Below are 21,174 nucleotides of genomic sequence, written 5' to 3' on the forward strand. Positions count from 1 at the left end.
ACCGCGTGCCGGTCTCGGCAGGGCCGGGGACAGGCAGCCAAGGAGCTGCCATCCCCAGGGCCCGGCGGAGGTTTGGGATGGCGGTGGGGTCAGTGCTCACCACCTGTCCCCCCCCGGCTCACGCCCGGGATGATCCCAGGACAAAGGCGCGTGGCCCCGTGCCCACCGCTGGCTCCGCTGCCCCTGCTGCACGGGGTTATTTATGGCTCCCAGGGCATGGGGGTGTAGCGGCGGCTCGGGGCCCTTCGTGGGCACCGTCCCTCCTGGCGCCCTGCCCAGGGAGCTGCCGCCGGGGTCCTTGGGTGCTGACCCCCTCAGCCCCCAAAATCTGTCCCTGGAAGGGAGCAGTGGGTCTCCCCCCGTTGGGACATCCCGACTTGGCTCACGGGGCCAGCAGGACCTCGGGGCTGGCGCAAGGAGGCTGCTAATCCCCCGGCTGCGTAGGAAGTGCCGCCGCTCTCCCTGACAATTCCTCCCTGCGCCTGGGGAATTCGCTCCTCCGGCTGCCAACAGCATCTTCTGCCTCGCTGCCGAGCACCAGCGCGGTCAGAGCCAGGCTGGGGGCTCAGGGGGTTCCCGGGGTGCTCTTCCCTGGGTGTTGGGCTTGAATCCCCCCGCTGCTCCCCACCGAGCCAAACAATTCGGGCTGGGGGCTGCTGCTAAGCCCCTGCTCTTAAAATAGTGTCGGGATGAGCTCGCCCTTTTCCATGCCACCCCCGGGCATGGGTAAATGTCAGCCCGGGGGCCACCAAAACATCCCGGTGGGGTGCAAACCGGCTTCGCTGCCGGTGCTGCACGGACCCGGCTCAATGTCCCGAGTGTGTCTCGAGGGAGTGCCGGGTGGGAGCACGGTGTCCCCATGATGCCGGACAGGGTGTCCCATTGCAAGGGGGGGGTGCAGGCGGCTGGAACAATGCGGGACCCCTCTCTTGCAGACCTGCCGCTGCTTTTTATAACCGCCCCAGCTGTTCTCAGGAGCCCAAATAAGGCTGCAGCCACCCGGATCCCCCCAGGGCAGACAATGGGTCCCCAGCACAGACTTTTTGGGAAGGTGGGGAGGCGGCTCGGCCCAAGAAAGGCAAAGCCCCTGCACCAGCGGGCAGGGCAGAGTTGATAAACCGAGCAGCGGGGCATCGGGCAGCACTGCCGCCCTGCCTTCCTTGCCCGTCCTGCTGCCCACTGCCCCGCTGCCGGCACCCACGTCCCACCGAGGATGGAGGCCATCAAGAAGAAGATGCAGATGCTGAAGCTGGACAAGGAGAACGCCCTGGACCGGGCGGAGCAGGCGGAGGCCGAGCAGAAGCAGGCGGAGGAGCGGAGCAAGCAGGTAGGGCAGGCAGGAGACGTCCTCAGCTGAGGGATGTCAGGGGGGGTGGACCGTGCTGAGCCCAGACCCTGGCAAGGGGAACAAGAGTGTGAGAGCCGCCACTGTCCCACAGCTCGGGGACTGTGTCACGATGCTGTGGGCGTCCCGAGGGCTGCCCAGGGCTCAGCCCATGCCAGCTGGTGGCACGTGGGACAGGTACAGACGTGTGGGGCAGAGCTGAGCCTGGGATGGGGCAGGAGGGATGCTGTGGGGCAGAGCTGAGCCTGGGCTGGGGTAGGCAGGGCTCTCCCTTTCTGTGCGGGTCCAGAGGGGTGTCCAAGGGCTCTCCCCCTATTTGGGGTCCAGAGGGGCATCCACCTGCGGTGACTTTCGCTGCCCTTCCAGCTGGAGGATGAGCTCGCCGCCATGCAGAAGAAGCTGAAAGGGACAGAGGATGAGCTGGACAAATACTCCGAGGCCCTGAAAGATGCCCAGGAGAAGCTGGAGCTGGCGGAGAAGAAGGCGGCAGACGTACGTATGGGGTGCAGGGTGGGAGCTGGGTTGGCTGCCTTCCCCTTGCCCTCCCGGTGGGACTGCAGCCCTTCACTGTGGCCTCAGGGACGGAAGAAGGTCCCTGTCAGGCTTGGAGCACTCCTCCAACGCTGTGTATGGGAGCAGAGGGTGACCCTGGGAAGGACATGTCCCCGGCGGGGGCACCCACAGCCACGCAGGGGCCAGAGGGATGCTGGCAGGGGCCAGTCCCAGCTTCTTCCCGGGCAAGGACATCCCAAGGCAGCTGGGATGGAGCGGGCTGGGCAGCCAGGCTCCGCCAAGCAGGACGTGGGGAGCCCGAGCTGGGGGCAGAGCCACAGTGGCTGGTGGCAGCGAGCAGCCCCTCAAGCGTGGGACGTGGGGTCCCTGCCTGTCCCCAGGGAAGTCAGTGTCATGGCTGCTGTCAGAGGAGCCGAGCTCCCCAGGCAGGCAGAGGCTGCGTGGGCAGTGTGACAACTGCACAGCCCGGCTATTGTTGTCCGCCGTTTCCAGGAAAACAATGGCGCGAGCGGTGCAGGGTTTCGCTGTCCGGCCGCTCTCCCGGCCATCACGTGGCGCGGAGTTTGGCTCCACTCCTCACGGCCGGAGGGGCTGTCACCTCGTGGGGCCGCCGTGTCTCAGGGGTCGAGCGGCGAGGAGATGCAGGTCTTGCCTCCTGCACGGGCTGGAAGAAATCCCCCGTCTCCTCTCCCTGACGGGCCCAGCTCTGACGCTCAGGCTGGAGGCAGGGGCGGCACGGCCGCCGACGCTGGGCCATGGGGAAGCGCCCCAAGCCCCAGCACGCTGCCCGGGCTGCCTCTCACCGGCGCATCCCGGCTCCAAGCCGGGGGCCGCGGTGTAATCGGGAACTGTTGAGCCCTCCCTGAGCCCTGGGCAGTCTGTCAGCCCCGTGCCTTTGCTCATGGCTTCCTCTCCTGGCCCCGGCTGAGTGTGCGGCAGCGCTGGAGGTCAGCACACACCGAGCGTGGCCTTGCAGAGCTCTGGGGAGCCCCTTCCCTCCCGCTCGCCCTTCTTTCCTCCCTGGCTGGCATTTTCAGACTCTCTCCCTGCCGTCGGGCTGCAGCACTGAGGACTGCATCCCCGTCGCCTCGCCCCTCGTTAAATCCCTTTCTGTTCATTCCGAGACCCCTTTTTCTGGCCGCCACCCCCCAGGGTGGCTCTTGGGGGTCCCCCGGTTTCACCCCAGCTCAGGGAAGGTGGGGGCCGGGAGGAGGGATCTCAGGCCCCGGAGCGTTGGATGCGCAGAGCTGCCTCCCGGCTCCTGCCAGCCGGCGGGTGCAGGCAGAGTCAGGCCCTTTTGGTCGCCAGCTCATCTCCGGGGGATCTGCCAAGGCGTTTGGCCGCATGAGCCTGTGCCAGCCCGCTCTGCCCCAGCAAACGCACCCCCGGGGCATGTGCCTGCCTGGTTGCTGAGGGTTTTCGGAAGCGGCACAGGGGTGGCAGCCCGACACCCCCTTTCTCTTTTACTTGTGTGCCCAAAGCGGCGCTGAACAGGCTGCGTGGTGAACGAGGGCAGCAACAGCTCTTGGTTACATTTTTATTGAGCTCCCGGGAGCCTCCGTGACCCTCGTGGCACAGAGGAACATCACCCTCGGCAGCGTTTTCTGCCCTCCCAAGACCGGAGAGTTTTAGCAACGGTGTGTTTTGGTGCACGGCGGTGGAGCGGGAGCCTGGCATCGGCGTGCTGGCAGGTGCCGGAGCCCTGTCCCTGGGGAGGAAGCGGGGAACGGGACCTGCGGCAGGGCTGCGGGACCTCGGCCCCGGCGGGTGCGGGGGCTCTGCAGGGCGGGCAGTGCGTGAGCTCAGCCCTCGGGAACACGGTGCCGCTGCGGCCCGGCCGTGCCCGTGTGAGGCCTGTGGGGCTGAGGGACAGGGTGGGGCTGCCGGGTCTGCACAGCCACCTGGCCGGTGGGGCCGCATGGGGCACGGTGGGGGCTGAGGGGTGCGTGCAACCCCGTGGGGCAGGATGCGGAAGGCCCTGTGGGGCAGAGCTCCAGTCCTTAGGCCTTTGTGGGGCAGGTCCCGGTGTCGCCGCACACACATGGGGCAGGCCCTGGTGGCCCCATACTCACATGGGGCAGGTCCCAGTGCCCGTAGGTCTACATAGGGCTAGTCCCAGTGTCCCCCCACCCACATGGGGCAGGTCCCAGTGTCCCCAGGCCTCCGTGGGGCAGGTCCCGGTGTCCCCAGGTCCCCAACGGGGCAGGTCCTGGTGTCCCCATACCCACATGGGGCAGGTCCCAGTGTTTCCAGGTCCCTGGGGGGCAGGTCCCGGTGTCATCCCAGTGTTCCCATACCCACATGGGGCAGGTCCCAGTGTCTCCAGGTCCCTGGGGGGCAGGTCCCGGTGTCATCCCAGTGTTCCCATACCCACATGGGGCAGGTCCCAGTGTCTCCAGGTCCCTGGGAGGCAGGTCCCGGTGTCGTCCCGGTGTTCCCATACCCACATGGGACAGGTCCCAATATCCCCATACCCACATGGGGCAGGTCCCAGTGTCCCCAGGCCTCCACGGGACAGGTCCCGGTGTCCCCATACCCACATGGGGCAGGTCCCGGTGTCCCCAGGCCTCCGTGGGGCAGGTCCCGGTGTCCCCCCACCCACATGGGGCAGCTCCCGGTGTCCCCAGACCCCCATGATGCCGTGTGGGGTTGTCCCCCGTGTCTCCGCTCCCGCCCGGGCCGTCCCGCTGGCCCCAGGCCCCCCGGCGGCGGAACCGGGCTGCTGCTCCCCGTCTCCACGGCAACGCGGGTGGGGGGGGGGGGAAGGAAGTGACGTCACTTCCCGGGCGGCGGGACCGGGGCGGTGGGTTCCGGTATTTCAGGGCGGGGCCGGCGCGGAGCGGAGCGGCGGGTCGGGTCGGGCGGCGGGGAGGAGGAGGAAGGATGGCGGGGGCCACCACCATCGAGGCGGTGAAGCGCAAGATCCAGGTGCTGCAGCAGCAGGCGGACGACGCCGAGGAGCGGGCGGACCGCCTGCAGCGGGAGGTGGAGGCCGAGCGCCGCAACCGCGAGCAGGTACCGGCGGGGCCGCGGGACGGGGGGCGGCCCCGGGAAGGGGACGAGGTGTGTGGGGGGGGTCGCAATCGGCCCCCGGGGGTGTTAGGCCCGCGGACGTGGCGGTGCTGGGGGTCGCACCAGCCGGGGCTGCGGGAGGAGCCGCGGGATCCTGGCCCCCGCTCGCAGCGATCCGGGCCCCGCCGCCGTGGTGTCTGCGGGTCCCGGGGGGGGTCCCGTCCCCACCCAGCGTCCCCCGGGTTTCGCTGGGGTCCCCGGGACCACAACGGCGATGCCTCGACCCGTGCTGGGGAGTGACTGGGGCTGGGGGGAGCCCGCGGGTTTTTCTTTCATCGTTACGGGTCACCCCCGCCCCGGTCCCCGGGTTACCCCCCGCCTCGGTCGGGACTCCCCCCGGTCGCTTGCTGGCTCCGAGCTGCCAGAGGAAGGGGAGGAACCCGGCCATCTTGTCTGGCCCCGTGTTGCAAGCACAAAGGTGCGAGTAGCCTTGGCATGTGCTGATAAAATGGAAGTGAGCTCACTGGTGCTGCGCGGGGGGAGCGGGAAGACTCCCAGGCTCCGCATCCCGGCCAGCGGGAATCCCCGGGGCCGGCAGCCTCGGGAGAGCGTGCTGGGGGCAGGCAGGGGCTGGGATTGCTGGGAGGGAAGGAGGGAGCGGCCACGGCCGAATCTGACCTGGGGAGCGCCCGCTCTGGCGGCTCGGTGGGGCCGGGGGAGGCAGGCGAGGCTGGTGCCATCGTGGGGGCGGCGGATGGGGCGACACGGGGCAGGTCCTCGCAGGTGACTGGCTCGGATCTGAGCGTGGCTCCCTGCAAATTTGCAGGGTGATTTTGCTACTGATTCTGTTGAAAATGTGGAGCTGAGGCTTTTCCACCGCCAGTGCCCATGTCCGTGAGAGGAGCGTGGTGCTGCTGCCGTGGGGCTGACCCGGCTTTGCTACTGGGGCTGGTGGCAAAGGCTTCTGCCGTGCAGTGGGACGAGGCCACTCCCAGACCTCAGCTGGGCTCTGGCTTTGCAGCCACATAAGGAATTCTCTTGCGATAGTGGTGTTGTCATGGGAACGTGTGTGTTTCTCCCAGCTTGCTGGAGCCTCGCTAACTGGGGAGAAAGAACCAGTGCTCCTAGTGTAGTGGTGTCTAGTACTCATCCTGTGGGTTGGCCTTTGGGTCCTGAGGAATGTCCCTGTCAGATCTTGGTGGCCTGGGGAAGCGATGGTGAGCCTCCAAGGCTGAGGCGAGCTCTGCCCTTGGCTTGCAGAGCTCCCGGTAGCTCCCTGACTCAGGGCTGCCTTCCTGAAGGAAGCATGGAGTAATGAGACTGTGCTGCTCGGCAGCAGGGCTGCCTGGAAGTGTCACTCCCGTGCTCCGGGGAAGCCTGACAGCTCAGCTGTATCCAGTGAGGAGAAGTTGAAAAGGAGGTGTAAGGACCCTTCTGCAGAGGGAGAGAGGCGGTTCTTTAAAAGCAAGAGTGTTTTGGGTTTTTTTTGTGTGGGCTAAGAGCTGCCTGTGGAAAGTCAGGGCTAAATGGTGTGGTTCAGGGGGTCAGGAAGTGGAGACCTGTCGTGCTGGTGTGTCTCCATCCCCTGGGAGGAGGAGGAGGTGGCTCTCCACCTTGGCAGCTCATTGCCTTTTTAGCAGGCAAAATACTTGTGTGTCAAGCAGTCTCCTTCCCAGTTCTGTTTAACGTATCATTTTGTTCCTCTTCGAGCAGACCACTTCCTCCTCCTCCTCCGGAGGGTGCCGGTGGAGCTGGCTGTGGGGCAGCCTGCTGCAGCGCTGCCTTGTTTGAGCATCAAAGTGTTGTGGGTTTCCCTGGTGAAGAGCAGGGTGTGCCAGCAGGGGAGCTCCTCTTCAACTTGTGCTCTCATAACCTGGTCTTGAAACATGTTGGGGGGGCGGGGGGTGCCAAAGGCCTTGCTGCCTACTGCGGGGAAGAGCTCGGACAGCCTCTCCCAGGAATTCAACGTGACTTGTGTCGGGCCCTGCTCTAACACTGGCTTCTTTCATCTCTCTGCTCCTCCCTCCTTGGGCATGGATAGAAGCAGCATGTTCTTGCAGGCTGCTTTGTTACGAGTAGCTGGGATATTTCATATATGCCTGGCATGTGCCTGTGCGCGGGTCTCTGTAGAAGATCACAGCGCTGCCCTGAAATGCCTGCAGCCCTGTCCATCTTTGTACCAGTGCAGTATTCCCGCTGGAGAACAGGGTGCTGGGTTCTCCCGGGGCGACTCACGTGAGGTGTTGGTGTCCCCAAAGCATCTAGGCTTCCCCCCAGGCTCTGGTCGGGGTTGACACAGCCTGGGCTGTAAGCAGATGCCTTGTGGTTGATAGCAGTGCTGCTGTAACAGGTCTCGCTGGGGGGTGTGTGATGGCTTCTGATCTCTGCTGATTCATTAAAGCCTTGGTCACTTTTGTGGTCACGCTTCTGACAAATGCGCAGCGCCTGAGGGCTCTCGGCAATTTCACAGGCTCCTGGCATGTATGGTGGAGCTGAGGTGGCTGTCGGCTGTGGCTGTTGCTGGGGAGCAGCCTCTTCAACTTGTCTCAAGACTGGATGAGGCTTTTGCTCTTTCTCTGGGTTATTAGTGAATCTCTGGGAGGAAGGAAGCCTAGAACACAGCTGGCTCTCTGGGGCTTGAGCTGCTGGGGCCCCAGGTCAGGGCAATGCTGTAGAAAGCCCAGCCTGCGACGCCTTGACACAGCTTGGCAAACCTCTGAACCTGAAGCTGTTAATCTTTCTCACGTTGCTGATGAGAGGGCTTGTTTCAAGCAACGCTTGTGTCCGGATCACATGAGTAAACTGACTTTGTGCTAAATGGCAGCTGTCACAGCGCTCTGGTGTGGTGGATAAATAGGACTCTGATTGATGGCCTGGCAGGATTACAGCAGCTGCAGAAAAGACCCATTAGCGTAAGTCATCTACTTAGTGTTTATGGCTTAAACTGTCACGTCAGCTCAAGCTGACAGGCGAGGAACCTGCAGGATGACTGCTGCACGGACAAAGCGTGTGTGTGAAATGTTGTGAAGCTTAATATGCGTGCAAGCGTAGGGGAGTGCAGCCTCTGTAAGAAAGTGGATAAAGCACCCTGGCTTTGTTTTGGCTTCCCATGCGCTGTCCCTGACCGAAGGAAGAGCTCAGCTGCCCTGCACTAACTGCTAAACCCGCCACAGACTGAGCCACTCTCGTCTGCTCCCTCTAGGCTGAGGCAGAAGTGGCATCTTTGAATCGCCGTATTCAGCTGGTAGAGGAGGAGTTAGACCGAGCCCAGGAGCGCCTTGCCACAGCGCTGCAGAAGCTGGAAGAGGCGGAGAAGGCTGCAGATGAAAGTGAAAGGTGAGCAAGGGCTGCTGCTCTTACTCCATCAAACATCTCAGACGTGCTCCTGACTGAGGGCCTGGTGCCATCAACCTCTTGGGCTTCCTGGAGGGTGGGAAGTAGATACCACATCAAGGCGGGATGTGGGAGTTGGTACCCGCTTATATGAAGCAACTAAAACATTGTTGTTGGCCTTGAGAGGGTATCCTGGAACCTGAGGTGAAGGAGCGAGTAAGTGCTGTGTGCTACCATGCCTCCCCACCTCACAGGGAAAAGAAATAAGTGGGCTCTGGGACACTGTGGACTCGTGAAGGTGGCTGCTGGTGGGGAAGTCTCTCTTCCTACTGCCTCTGCCAGCATCCTCCCTTCTGGCAGCCGTCCTCTGACCTGGCAGTGTGATTCAGAGGGGAGCGGTCCACTTCCACTTGGCTGATGTGCTTCATCGGTGCGCACGCTGTAGGGAGCAACCTGACCCAGCTGATGCCCTGCCATAAAGATGGACTTGGCTCTTCCTGTGTTCCAGCCTGGAAAACGCTTGGCTCAGCTATGTGGAGTCCCTAAAACAGCCTGGCTTGTTCTTCTCGGCAGCACCACGTTTCCTTTGGTCCAGGGGCCCAATGAGCTGCTGGAGTAATGCTCCAAGAAACAGTTAATTCTGAGCAATCGAGGTTGCTGTATTTGCATCAGCTCAGCGATGGCTGCCTTCCTGTGCTGTCTTCTGCACTCAGAGGTGTTGCAGCTCATAAGGAAGCAACGTGGTCCCAGGGGAGCACAGCTAATGCTCTGAAAGTCATTACACTGCTGGCTTGTACAGGACTTTCATGCATCTCCCCTCCCTGTGCTTTCTTTTGGGCAGAGGCATGAAAGTCATTGAAAACAGAGCCCTGAAGGATGAGGAGAAGATGGAACTGCAGGAGATCCAGCTGAAGGAAGCCAAGCACATTGCAGAGGAGGCAGACAGGAAGTATGAGGAGGTGAGACCTTTGGATGCTCAAGTCCAGCAGACCCTGGCCAGGAGAGGCGGTTCCTCTTCCTGCAGGCAGGGCTTTCTGCAATGAATCTGGGGGGAGAACCTGTCTCTAAGCAGAGCTACATCAGTGTTCCCCTTAGCCAAAAGACTCTGGCAGCTCCAGTGACTCCTGCAGGCGTTACCTTACTGTCTTGCACAGCCTACAAGTACAGAATCACCTTCCTTCCTCTTAACTCCATTTCTTCCTTCCAGGTTGCTCGGAAACTGGTGATCATAGAAGGAGATCTGGAGCGTACTGAAGAGAGAGCTGAGCTTGCAGAGTCGTGAGTAATCTGCTTGCATGTAACCGGCATGTCTACCTTTGCATGGGAACTAACACCGCATTTCTAACCTTGTTACACAAGGCCTGAAGCACAGGGTGGGTTTAGAGCTTTAGGTGAAAGAGCTGGAAACACTCTCCTGCTTAGAACAGGATTAGATCCACAGAGGATGTGGAGTTTGCGATGGTGTGATTTGCCTTGTAGTGGAGACGTTCTGCCCCTTTGCATGGAGGGCCTCCCTGGTTAGTGAGGCCAGAGAATCCTTCTCCACTCGGTATTCACCGGCACTGCTTTGTACGTGTGGTCACTACATCCTACACATTGCTATGGGGCACGTGTATGCACAGCACTTGTCCTAAAGCAGCAGAGTGGCATGTGGGATGTCCGTGGTCAGAACTGCGGCTGAGGTTGGTCTCTGGCCCCTTAAAATATTTGCAGTAACTACTAGAGGCTTCTGCACTGCTGAGCAGCAAGCTGGACTTCCTCTGCTCGGAGCAGACACGCAGATTGTGATGTTTGGGCTCCTTTCATGTGTTTGGATGCTCGAGCTGGTCCTTGAGGAGCTGGTCAGGGCTTCTCTGTTCTCTGGGCCTTGTCTAACAAAGTTAGTGTGCACGCAGCAGTAGCTCTGTGCTTCCTGCCCAGACATGCATGTCATGACCATGACTCTTTTGTGTTTCTCCCCTACCCCCTTTTTTTGCTCTGCGGTATTGTGTTATATTGGTGCTCCTTTTGACCCTTGTCCCCACCTGGCTTGTGCCATCGTGTGACCGTCACTAACAGTCGTTGCCGGGAGCTGCAGGAGCAGATCAGAGTGATGGACCAGAACTTGAAGTGTCTGTCTGTTGCCGAAGAAAAGGTACTAACCTTTCCCTTCTCGAACCATTAAACAAGAACTCTTGTGGTCTTCTTGCTACGCTCCTTCCCTCAGCTTAACTGCGTCTTTCTCCTGGAATGTTTTGTCCTCTCTGCCCATAAATATTCCTGTCTGAGTGGTGGTGGCTGTCCATCTGTCTGTCAGAACAGCTTCCCTCCTTACAGCAAACTAAACATGCAGTTTCTACCGGAAGACTCCAGGTCTGGCAGAAATCTGTGTCCATATCTCAGCTGCTCAGCTCAGTGCCCTGTGCATGTGCTGGCAGAATACTTAAAATATGAACTTGGAGGCGGGACGGGAACTTGCTTTCCGCACAAGTGCCTGAAAGCAGGGTCCCATCCAGTCTGATCACAGACCATATCCTAGTGAACTTCCTGATCTTCCCTGCACGTGGATTCACTTCTTGTGTCTCCTGTCTTTCCCTCCCACTTCTTTTCCTTTTTCCCCTCCTTTATTTACGAAAACCCACAGTAAATGTTCCGAGCTGGAAGAAGAGCTGAAGAATGTCACCAACAATCTCAAGTCTCTTGAGGCTCAGGCTGAGAAGGTAGGGCTGCTTGTCCAAGGGCCAGAAAGATTTCTGTTTTGCTAGGAGGGTGTGTGACAGCAGAGCACCCACTGGGATGGAAATGATGCAACTGCAGCCTTAAGCAAGCAAGGAGAGCTGTGCCTGCTCTCCTGGGAGAGCTAACGGATTTCCGTGCAGGGCTAACGTTGACTGTAGAAGCTGGGAGTGTGGGAAGTCTGGCTGCCCTTCCCCGCCTCGGGGCAGACTCGACCAGCCAAGATGTTTATGCTGCTGGGATGAGAATTTTTCTGTGCCCAAGTGTGTGTTTTGTGCATTGTGTGGGACTTGCTGCCTGACCCAGTTCTCTTGGACTAGAGTAGGGGTGTGAACAACTCCTAGTTGGAAGTTTCTGTGGGCACGTGCACTGCAGTGAGGAGTTTAAGTCTCCCTCTGTAGCTGTGGGCTTTCTGGAGTGGGAGATACCTGGGGCTTCTCATTGCCAACTCCTTTCCTTTTCCACAGTACTCTCAAAAAGAGGATAAATATGAAGAAGAGATCAAGATCCTGACTGATAAACTCAAAGAGGTGAGTGACCATGTTGGGATGGCCTGGCTGGGTAAGCCGGCCTCAGCTTGATTGGGTGGGAGAATTCATGTCCTCAGCTGATGCCTCTGTAGTCCTTTGCTGCATCCCAAAGCTGTTGTACTAACTGGCATGCTTCTGTCTGGCAGGCGGAGACCCGTGCTGAATTTGCTGAACGGTCTGTAGCCAAGCTGGAGAAGACAATTGATGATTTGGAAGGTACATTCTGGGGATGGGAAGCCAAAGAATATGTGGTGAGAAGTGGGGAGCTGAGGAAGGAAGGCTGTCTCCCAGATAGTTGGAGAGTGGAGACACTGCTCTGCTCCCCAGTACATGGAGCATGACCTAACTCGGCTTCTGAGGTGAGGCTCGGTGCCTCTGGGCTCAAGAGTCATGCCCCGTGTATCTGCTCTGCAACAGTTCCCTGGCTGTGCTGCGGCAGGCCTCAAGCTCTCGATCCAAACACCTTGCCATATCTGACTGATGGTGACAGATACTGCGGCTGGTGTGTCTTGGCTGTGATGTCCTCAGGAATGTAACTGGATTCCTGTGCTCCAATTTAAGGAGTGGTGTAGGAAAAAATGCCTGAACCCAACAGGAATTGGTTACGATAACATACTTGTGTGCAGAATCTCATGTACGTGGCTGTCTGCTGTAGACAGTGTTGCTGCAAGTCTTGAAACAGCCCCCATGAAGACTTAAGACCAGTATCGCTCCTGGTTCAAGATTAAATCACTGGAAGCCCCATCCATGCAGTGTGGTGGTCAGCCTGTGACAAGGATGGTTTTTTTTTTTTTTTTTTTTCCTCCTGTTCCTGGTTTCACAGTACTTTGGGGGAGCACTCCTGAGGCCAGCCATCGCAGAATCTTGCCTTTTGCCAGGCCATGGAAGGAGAAGGTTCCAACTGCTGCCCTTAAATCTGGGGTTGTGGCTGGAGTGGTGGTGCTGGTAAACCAAAACTCTTACAGGCCTCCTGCCTCGACAACAGCATGTGCCTTTCTGGTCTTTTAGTGCTAGGTCTTGGAGATTCAAAGCCACATCCTACCATCTGGAGTCACTTGGGAGATTTTTTTAATCTAGAAATAGCAATGGTGTCAGCTGAGCTGTTCCAGAACTGCTGCCAAGCAGCAATCTGAGCCACCTCATGATCCAGGGCAAGCTTTTATTTGGAACTGCAAAAACTCTGCCAAATCCCTGCATGCTCCCCTTGAAACACATTGATCGAGAGCTGGCTCTAGTCTCCGGCCTTGCTGCTGAAGTGACCTAGTTTATGACAACTGACAAAGTTCTCTGGGCTCTGTGGAGCTGTTAACAACATTACCAGCTGTCCTGTACCTAGGCAGCCAGAGCTGGGAGAAGTCGGTGCCAGCTCTGCGCGGTGCTCAGGGAGTGCATCAGTGCAGAGTTTCAGGCCTGCCTCCTTCCCTGAAGGCAGGTGATCTGCTCCATTACCTGATGGAGGACACAGATGTGGCCTGTCTGTTGGGCTCTCACTGCCTAGCTACAGAAAGGGAATTCCCTCTGATGCCTGGGACTATTATGTGACTGGCTTCTCCCAAGCATGCTTTTGTATTGAGACTGAAGGTGAGAACAAAGCACCTTGATTGATCTGTGCCTTCCTTAGGCGTGGCAAGCTTCTCCCTAAGTGGATGGAGTTGCCCTTCCCTGCTCCTCCTCCTGTCAGTGGTTTTTGCTGACCTGGCTGGGCAGCTTGTTCTCACAAGCTGATGTGGTTTGAGTTCTTGGCTCTGCTCCCCTCAGAGCTGGCTTGTAATCCTGGAAGGCACTTGCTGGTCAGACTGTCCTCGGGCTGTCGGAACCCTCCTGTTCATTGTCAGGAACTAATGCAGAGTCGTGATGGCTCCACATCTAACTTCATTTTCTTCTGTTCATGAATCCCATACTGCTTTTCCTGCCCCAGGGTGTTGGAAGAACTCTGCCTTCCCTCATTGTTTCCCTTTTGTTCTCCTCCTAAACCTCTTCTAGATGAGCTCTATGCCCAGAAACTGAAGTACAAAGCAATTAGTGAGGAACTGGACCACGCCCTGAATGACATGACTTCCATGTAAATATGAGCTGGCTGGTGTTTGCCTCTCGCTTCAGCAGGCTAGACCGCCAGAGCTTGCTTGGTTTGCTGTGATTTTCATAGCTGGAGAATCGATGGCACTGTGTTGTCTAGGTTACTTCTACAGATCTCTGCCTCGAGGACTGTGGAGGCTTCCCTGCAGCATGCTGTATTCTAACTCTAGGTCCTTGTGATCTGCATGTGTAACACTAAGTGCTGTGCTGGCCTGAAAGGGTTCTGACTTGAACTCTGAGTGCAGTTCCCAGTCCCACTGGGAAAGGCTTCCTAAGGTACTGCAGCTTATAGTTGGCTGCTGGAGCCACTGGGCCATGGTCTCGGGATTCCTCCTGGAAGAGGCCGTGGATAGCGCTCAAGTGGATTCCTTAGGAATTGCCATAACAGGCTTGAGATGGGCTGGATCATGAACCGATCTGTGGAAGTAGCTGAACTCGTATGTTTCTGCAACTTTGCTACTCGGCTTTTTGTTCGGATTTGTAGTGGGTTCTGCTAACAGCTGCTCCGCACGGTCCTTACCACTAACCAAGGAGAGGCCAGGTACTTGCACTGCAGAGGAAGAGCCTTAACGCGACTACAACGCTAGTGTCCGAAAGCTCCCTAAGCCAAGTTTGCTGTGCACAAACACTTAAACTTTCTCTTAAAATTAGTGTCTCCTTCTGTCTCACACAGATAAGTCTTGTGATTCCAAACTCCACTTTGGATTTGCCTCTCTGCTTGATGGCTAGTTCTGCATCTGCACCCTGCATTCACGCTCTTGTCATCTCGCTCTGAATTCCAGTACCTTTTTCCAGTTACTGTGCACAGGGCATCCCTGGGAACGAGTGCTGTAAAGACGCTGAAGCTTGACAGCAGCAGCCCCCTGGTTATGCTGCCCTTGCTCCTAAACAAAGCTCCCACTGTTTTGACCCGATGTGCCAGACACTGCTGTGCTCTGAGGGGCTGCCCTTTCAATGTCTGGGTGTAGCTGGGAGTATGTTGTTCTCATCTGCATATCTTGTGTAGAGCCATAAAGCTCCTTTTGTATTTCTCTTGCCTCTTGCTTGAGCATGATGTCACAATTTTTAAGGAAAACAACTCTTGTATAAGTTGAATGGAACGGCCGGTGCTGTTGAGAAATGGGTTTCCAGCGACCACTTGCTGCTTTAGAGTAACTGTTTCAACGTTGCCTTCAAACCAGTGTAACCCTCATCACCCATGGTGGAATACACAAGACTTCATTAACGCACTGGATTTTTCCCTTTGGGTGTCTTATTGGCTCACAGATGTGAATTGCAGTTCTGGAAAGGGTGCCTTGGCACGCAGCATGCACTGTAGGGCCAAATGGGAGGCTGGGGTCTGTAGCAGGAGGTCCTCGAGCTGTGCCTGCTTCAGCCTGGCTGAAGACACTCCTCACACCTGCCTGCTCTGTAATGTTCACTGGCCTCGGCTGCCAAATGCTGGCTTGCAGTGGGAAGTCACCATACCTGATAGTCACTGTCAGGGTGTGAAAGCTAATAAATATCAAGTAAGGTCTGGCTGGTTTCCAGTTGGCCAGGACTGTTTGGGTGCGAGGTGTTGCCTGTTGGGAGGGATGGATGGCCCCTTGCTTCAGGAATGAGAATGCACCACAGCAGGGCTGTGGGCACTCGAGCCAGGGAATCTGTGTTTTGCAGAGTCCTCCCTTCCCCGTGCAAGGGCTGGGGGTGAGAGGATCCTCCTGGGAGCGTGGCACGGAGCTGTACACTGAGCACTGCAGCTGGCGGCAGGCTGCAAACACTTGACGTGCGTCACCGCCGGTCTGAGTCTGTTGTTAGTTGCTCTGGTATCATAACACCGATCAGCCTCTCGTAACTGTATGTGCTGCCTCTTGGTGGCTTGTCAAATACTTTTTTCCTTTCTGGATTGGTTCATCTGCCACAGTGCCCGAAGAGCCCTTCATGAGCAGAGTTTTGATGAAATGGGACACCTCCCGTGGTTTCCTCAGGTTTGTGTCACTCCGTTCTCCACACAAATGGCACCAGCTGTAAGGATAGTCCAGACACGCTCAACTGCCCCAGCCTGTTCTCACTCTGTCTTCTGTGTCAGGGCTATCCCCTCTCTGCCAGGTCTGGGTGGGGAAGGAGGGAGCATTCCCACAAGGAATTTCAAAGGGTAATAGCCTGGAAAGCTCTGGCAGGTGGTGGTCTGACTCTCCTTGGGTATGGGACAATAACTGTGCCCTGTAAGACCTACAAAGCAAGAAGCCATAACTCCTCAGTAACCAAACCTGCAGCTGGAGTAGGGGCTCTACATCCTGTGGGAGTGACAGGGCTTCTGTCACAAGTGTCCGGGTGTGTGGAGGCTTCCAGCCCAGCGCTCCGTTGCCAGTTCTCACCAGGTGGGAGGTGGCACCCTGCCCTTGTGAAAGAGCCTCTCTCCTCATGGGGAGGTCCTGTCAGCAGTGGGTTTATTACTGACTCGCACTGTGTGGAACTGGTGGCTCTGCTGTTGCACAGTGGTGTTGCAAGCGATCTTATCGAAGGCTGGGCTGTGGCAGGCCCTTTTCCTGCTTGTCCTGATGGAATTCCATGCTGGGTGATGGATGGGTGGGTGATGCAACTTCTGCCCTGGGAGGTTTTGAGAGGCTTCTGGTCTGACTGGATTGTGAGGCTTGTGTGGGCTGGTTACTGTGAGCTGGGCTGTTGACTCAGGAGTGCTGCAAATGCAGGTTAGCTGACCAGGAGGCACAGGTCCTGGAGCTCCCCAGGTTGCAAGGATGGCTAGTAAGGCTGCCCTGCGGGCTGGGTGGAGAAGGGAGCAGCCAAACAAACACTGGAGCTAGCCCCAGCAGAGCTGAGCATGGGAAGGGTCATGCTAGTTACTTCAGTCTGTTCCCTCATGCGGGTGGATCATCAGGTCCCTGTCTAGAAGCAGAAACCCTTGCTCGAAGGCCGAGAGCCGTTGCACCAGCCTGCAGTCACTGGTACTTCTGATGGCAGTTCACTCCCATCCTCTGCCGCTCTGGAGACCCAGGACCAGCCCTGATCACCTGGGGGGCTGGAGACTGGCATCAGGGTGCCCAGCCTACCTGCTCAGAACCAGCCTGGAGGCCAGAGAGCAAGTCACTAGCAGCAGCAGTAGCTGATGTGCAAAGCAGGCTCTGCTGTAGGCCAGGATGGGGTGTACCTGTCTCCCGTACCGCAGCTTTCCTCAACTTCTAGTTAGACTGTGGCGGGGCTCAAGTTGGTGGCTTCTCTGGCTGTTGCTTGGTCCCTTGGTGGCTTTAAAGAAGGGATAACCAATCAGCATTGCTACCTTCTGTCCTGCAGAGTGAGGCGCAGCTAGAGCGGGTGCTGAGGGCTGAAAGGAGCGGAGGGTGAGCTTCCCCCCTCGTGTGTGGCTGTCACGCTGGAGGGACTGGGCAGAGACACTCTGCAGAGGGGGACGTGCTTTGGCTGCTCCATGTGAACAGCTTAACTCAGTGTCCTGAATCTTACCTGGCCAAGTCGTCTTCGAGAGCAAAACGTTCCTAGGCTTGAAAGCAATGAGGAATGGTGTGGATGCCCTTCAGAGCGTGCCCTAGATTCCTAGGGACCTTGTAGACCAGGATTTGAGGAGAAGCCTAAGGCCAACAAGAATTGCTGTGCTTTATGCTCACTCATCAGCTGGAGGCAGCACACTGTGTGTGTCGCTGCAGTTTGTGATGATTAGTTCTGCCAGGCTGGAAGCTGTCACAGAAGGACTTTTCACTGCCTGGAATTCCCCCAGATGCAGGAATTGCGCAGGATCCTCCCAGTCTGAGAACTCCGTGTAGGTGGGCAGAGATAGGTGTTGAACTGGTTCTCTGGGGGCTGGTTGTGGCTGACAGGCTGCACGGCAGTACAGTGGCCCTGAGAGGTGACCTGTCCTGGGAGATGATCAGAATGGTTCTCCCTTTCCCTGGAGCTGCTGATGAGCACATGTGCTTGGTACCAGCCTTGGGGACAAGCGTGGCCGCTAGAGCCCTGTGAGGCTGTAAGGACAGGGACTGGGTGTGAGGTGAAGGCAGTTTGTGCCCCACGCATTGGGTTGTTCTGGGGGCAGACGTAAAACAGGAGCCTGTGCTCCAGAACTTCCTCTCTCCTGTACCTGACGCAGATACTGCCTTCAGTCCTTGTCTGGATGTGGTGGGTTGTTAGTATGGCATAAAGGCATGTCCTTGGAGGAGTGTCCTCCAGGTCAGGTATGAGGTATGTCATTCTCAGTTCTTCTGGTGTCCCTGTCCTACTGCTAAAACCCCATTAATCCCACTGCTGTGTGGTCACTCTGGAAGGTGCTTCTGGTTCAGCTGTGGTAGGACTACTTTCTGCGAAGTGCTCCACAGGCTTAAAGCACATCCCAAGTCTGTCTCCTTACCTGAGTACAGCCCAGCGTGCAGGCTCCTCTTCTGGTGTTCTCCTCTTCTGTTCTTTGCCTTTGCAAGCCCGTGGTGGCACTTCCATTTCTGCCTGCACTTGGCTTCCTCTGTGATCCTCCTGACCTGAAATGCAAGTTAGACTAAGACCAACCTTTGTTCTCCCCGGCTTCATCTGTGTAATAGCCTAGATGTGATTCTCAGAGACACGCGTTATGGAGGCAGCTTATTTGATGTGCTCATCTTGGTATTCTACTAACCTTCCCTTTCTCTCTTTTTCTCTCTTCCTCTTGTTTCCCCTAATCCTGTTGCTGCCGCAGAGCGCCTGTACAGCCAGCTTGAGAAAAACCGCCTGCTCTCTAACGAGCTGAAGTTAACGCTGCATGATCTGTGTGACTGAGAAGGGGGCCCTCTAATGCCATTAAACAAGCTTATTGCGACCACCAGTGCTGTGGACCACAGTGAAATCTGATCATTCTTAAGACCGGCAGACTTGCAAATTTTATGCAATTGCTGCTATTTAATGGGGCACTTGAATTGGTCCTCTAATTTAAGAGTTCGGGTTTTTTTGTTGTTTTATTTTTTTTATAAAGGTAACCTCTATTCTTGGTGAAATAACCCTCAAACTTGGCTGTTTTTTCATCAGTCTTGTTCCCTTGTCCAGGGGGTCCTGCCTGGCTCCTCCATGGAACCAGAACGGCTGTACCCACCAGGAGAGGGGTGGGGTGAAGTTAGGCTTATGTCTGCTAGTAGATGCCTGTTGAGTGCTACGACTTAATTTACTGTTAGCTGAATGACTGTAGGATTTCCTGCTGCATGGAATAATGGCTTCTAACAATAAATGACTGACCTCGTGGTCTGTAACGACTGCACACCTGTAGTATTTTCCTATATAGTTGAGTCCTAACCTAGAAGGTTTGGGGGAAGCGGTCAGTCCCGGGGCCTGAGCCCAGTGCAGCTGCAGAGCCCCAGAACCGTTTGGGAAAGCTCATGGACACCTTGAAAGCAACTCCTGAAATCCACAGCATGAAGCTGTGTCTTGAGTGCTTGCAGGGAATCTTTACGTGCCGCAGTTGCTAGTGCTCTAGGAAGGCTGCTTCTCGCTCTGTGCACGGTTTCTGACCCTGGGGAGGTTGGGGAGTGGCTTTGAGAAACTGCCTGTGCCTAAAGGACATCTTTCTACAGCCTGTCTGTCCGGTGTCCCAGCGTGTGGATGTCTTCAGTGATGTGGGTGGGCTCACCTTTGGAGTAAAGCCTACCTAGAGCGCTAGTTGCTGGTCTGAGCTCTCCTCCTGGCTTAAGGAACATGTGAGAATTGACTGTGCAGCTGCCTGGAGTCTTGGGCAGAGTTGTAGCACCCTCGCTCTTGCTCCCTGCCTGCCCTTCACTGACAACAGCCTCTTCCCCGCTGTCCTTGAGGCACGGTTGTCTGCTCCCTGCTGCTAGGTAGTTACGGTCTCGGTGACCAGCTTGGCATCTCTGTCCTGTGCTGGGGGGGGAAAGCGGGGAGCACCACCAGCTGTCCTTCCAGGGGGGTGATTTCTAAGTGTGGATTTTTTATTTTTTACCTCTGCGTTGCTCTTGGGTGGCTTGCTGGGCCATGGGGGTCTGCTGTCTGGAGGCGTTGAAGCCCTGGGGAAAGCTAGCTACAGTCAGAGGCACCTGCATGCAAAACACTGCCTAAGCACTGCCTAAAAGTACATCGTGAGCACCGTGCCGACTGGGAGCACCGGCAATGTGAGAGGCAAGGGCTACAGATGAGCCAGGTAACCTCAGAGCTTCTAGCTGCACCCAGCCAGGCACCCCCGGCCCGAGGACTTGCTGCGGCAGCGTGCTGGGAAGGGGCTACTAGCGCAAGCTTTCTGTGGCCAAGCTTTCTCAGTTGTCTGAAGCCAACTTGTAACTCTTGACTCTTGCTTCCTGCCAGATAAACTGAAATCCACCAAAGAGGAGCATCTCTGCACGCAAAGAATGCTGGACCAGACCCTGCTAGACCTGAACGAGATGTAATGGATCCCTGCCACCGCCTCCGCCACATGATGCCTGGGGGGGCCAGCCCAGCCGCTGCTGGCCTCTAACCCTTGGGGACCAGAGTTTACTTTCTGTTGCCAACTTGACCAAACACAAATCTTCTTTGCCTCAGGGTTAAAGGCCATCAGGTTGGGCAGAGCTTCAAACAGCATTATTAAGGGAAATGAACAATGCAATAATGTTTGGGGAGCATGTTTGAGATGTATACATTTTGTAACTACCTTTTTTGTAGCAACCATTGTAAACATTCCAAATAACTCTGAGGCTGGTGAGCTACACTTCAAAGCTCTTGGCTTTAAAATTCGGTGTTAACCTTCTGTTAATCAGCTCTGGGCCGCCCTGCTTTGTCGGGGGAGGAAGGAGGGTGTGACAGTTCCTGGCTGTGGGCCACTGAATCAGAGTAGCCGGGCTAGGAATGGCAGCCTGTTGGGAAAACTTCCTTTCCAGGAGCTGTTTGCCAAAAGAGCAGTTCAGTTTCTCAGCTTTAAGGTAACTCTCTGTGTTGTGAAGAAGCAACTTGGGAAAAAGGAAACTTTGTGTGTGTTTTTTTTTTTTTTTTTTTTAAAGCCAAGCCTGTTATCTGAACAATTGAACCTTCACAGGGCTTGTTTCCCTTCCCTCCCCCCACCCCCTTGGCCACTTCCTTTCCTGGTAGGCTTAGAGAAGCCACGGCCCCTCTAACCCATTGCTACACAGGCGTTGAATCTGCCTTCACTAAGTGCTGATGCACCAAGCTTTATCGCTCATTGCTGGGTTACACTTAACAGCTTAAGTACAACAGCCTTGTTTTCTTGGGGAAGTTTGTTTGGTGGGTTTTGTTTTTTGGTTTTTTTTGCCTACCCTGAGGGAGGGAGCTGAGGCCTTCCCTCCTGGCCAGGAGTGCTCTTAGTGTCTTAATAAGGTACAAGCCATCTTGCTGTGCATTGCTGATGTGTAGTTGTTGTGAGGCGTGAGTGTGGAGATGTGTCAAGCTCGTGGCGTGTAGCTTGTGCTCGAGCATGCTGCTTGGTTGTAGCAGTTTTAGGGGCCAATCTGGAGAAAAGAACCTTATCAAGTGTTTTGATACTAAATTGAAAAATTGTCTTACTGTCTTTTGAAATAAAAACCAATCCCTCCACGCTGCTGTCTGGCTACAGAGCTTTACTGTGTGTGAGTTGCTCTCTCTGGGCCTGAGGGGGAGTCGGGAGCGGTGGGGGGAGGGAGCGCGGTGCCCGCCCCTGACGGCGGGGGAGACCGGGACTGAGGTAAGGCCAAGCTTGCCTCC

At 56.8% G+C, this 21,174-nt stretch overlaps 1 protein-coding gene across 17 annotated transcripts; it reads left to right on the forward strand.

Annotated features, from left to right (window-relative positions):
• The first annotated feature begins 1,198 nt into the window (after positions 1-1,198).
• Positions 1,199-21,027, forward strand: TPM3 (tropomyosin 3). 17 transcript variants are annotated; one of them, XM_063356946.1, is made up of 12 exons: positions 1,199-1,327; positions 1,712-1,837; positions 8,073-8,206; positions 9,045-9,162; positions 9,411-9,481; positions 10,827-10,902; positions 11,386-11,448; positions 11,595-11,664; positions 13,432-13,510; positions 15,428-15,491; positions 19,065-19,187; positions 19,807-21,027. In XM_063356946.1, the coding sequence occupies exons 1-11, from the start codon at positions 1,214-1,216 to the stop codon at positions 19,140-19,142; spliced, it is 993 nt and encodes a 330-aa protein (XP_063213016.1). In that variant the 5' UTR covers positions 1,199-1,213; the 3' UTR covers positions 19,143-19,187; positions 19,807-21,027. The 17 variants fall into 17 exon arrangements, with proteins under 17 accessions (XP_063213016.1, XP_063213024.1, XP_063213017.1 ...); XM_063356950.1 differs by lacking the exons at positions 1,199-1,327; positions 1,712-1,837 and adding an exon at positions 4,700-4,873; XM_063356954.1 differs by lacking the exons at positions 15,428-15,491; positions 19,065-19,187; positions 19,807-21,027 and adding an exon at positions 18,200-18,751 and having other exon boundaries at positions 1,214-1,327.
• The last annotated feature ends 147 nt before the right edge of the window (positions 21,028-21,174 follow it).

Source organism: Chroicocephalus ridibundus, chromosome 21 (genome assembly GCF_963924245.1).
Source record: "Chroicocephalus ridibundus chromosome 21, bChrRid1.1, whole genome shotgun sequence".
Lineage (NCBI taxonomy): Eukaryota > Metazoa > Chordata > Aves > Charadriiformes > Laridae > Chroicocephalus > Chroicocephalus ridibundus.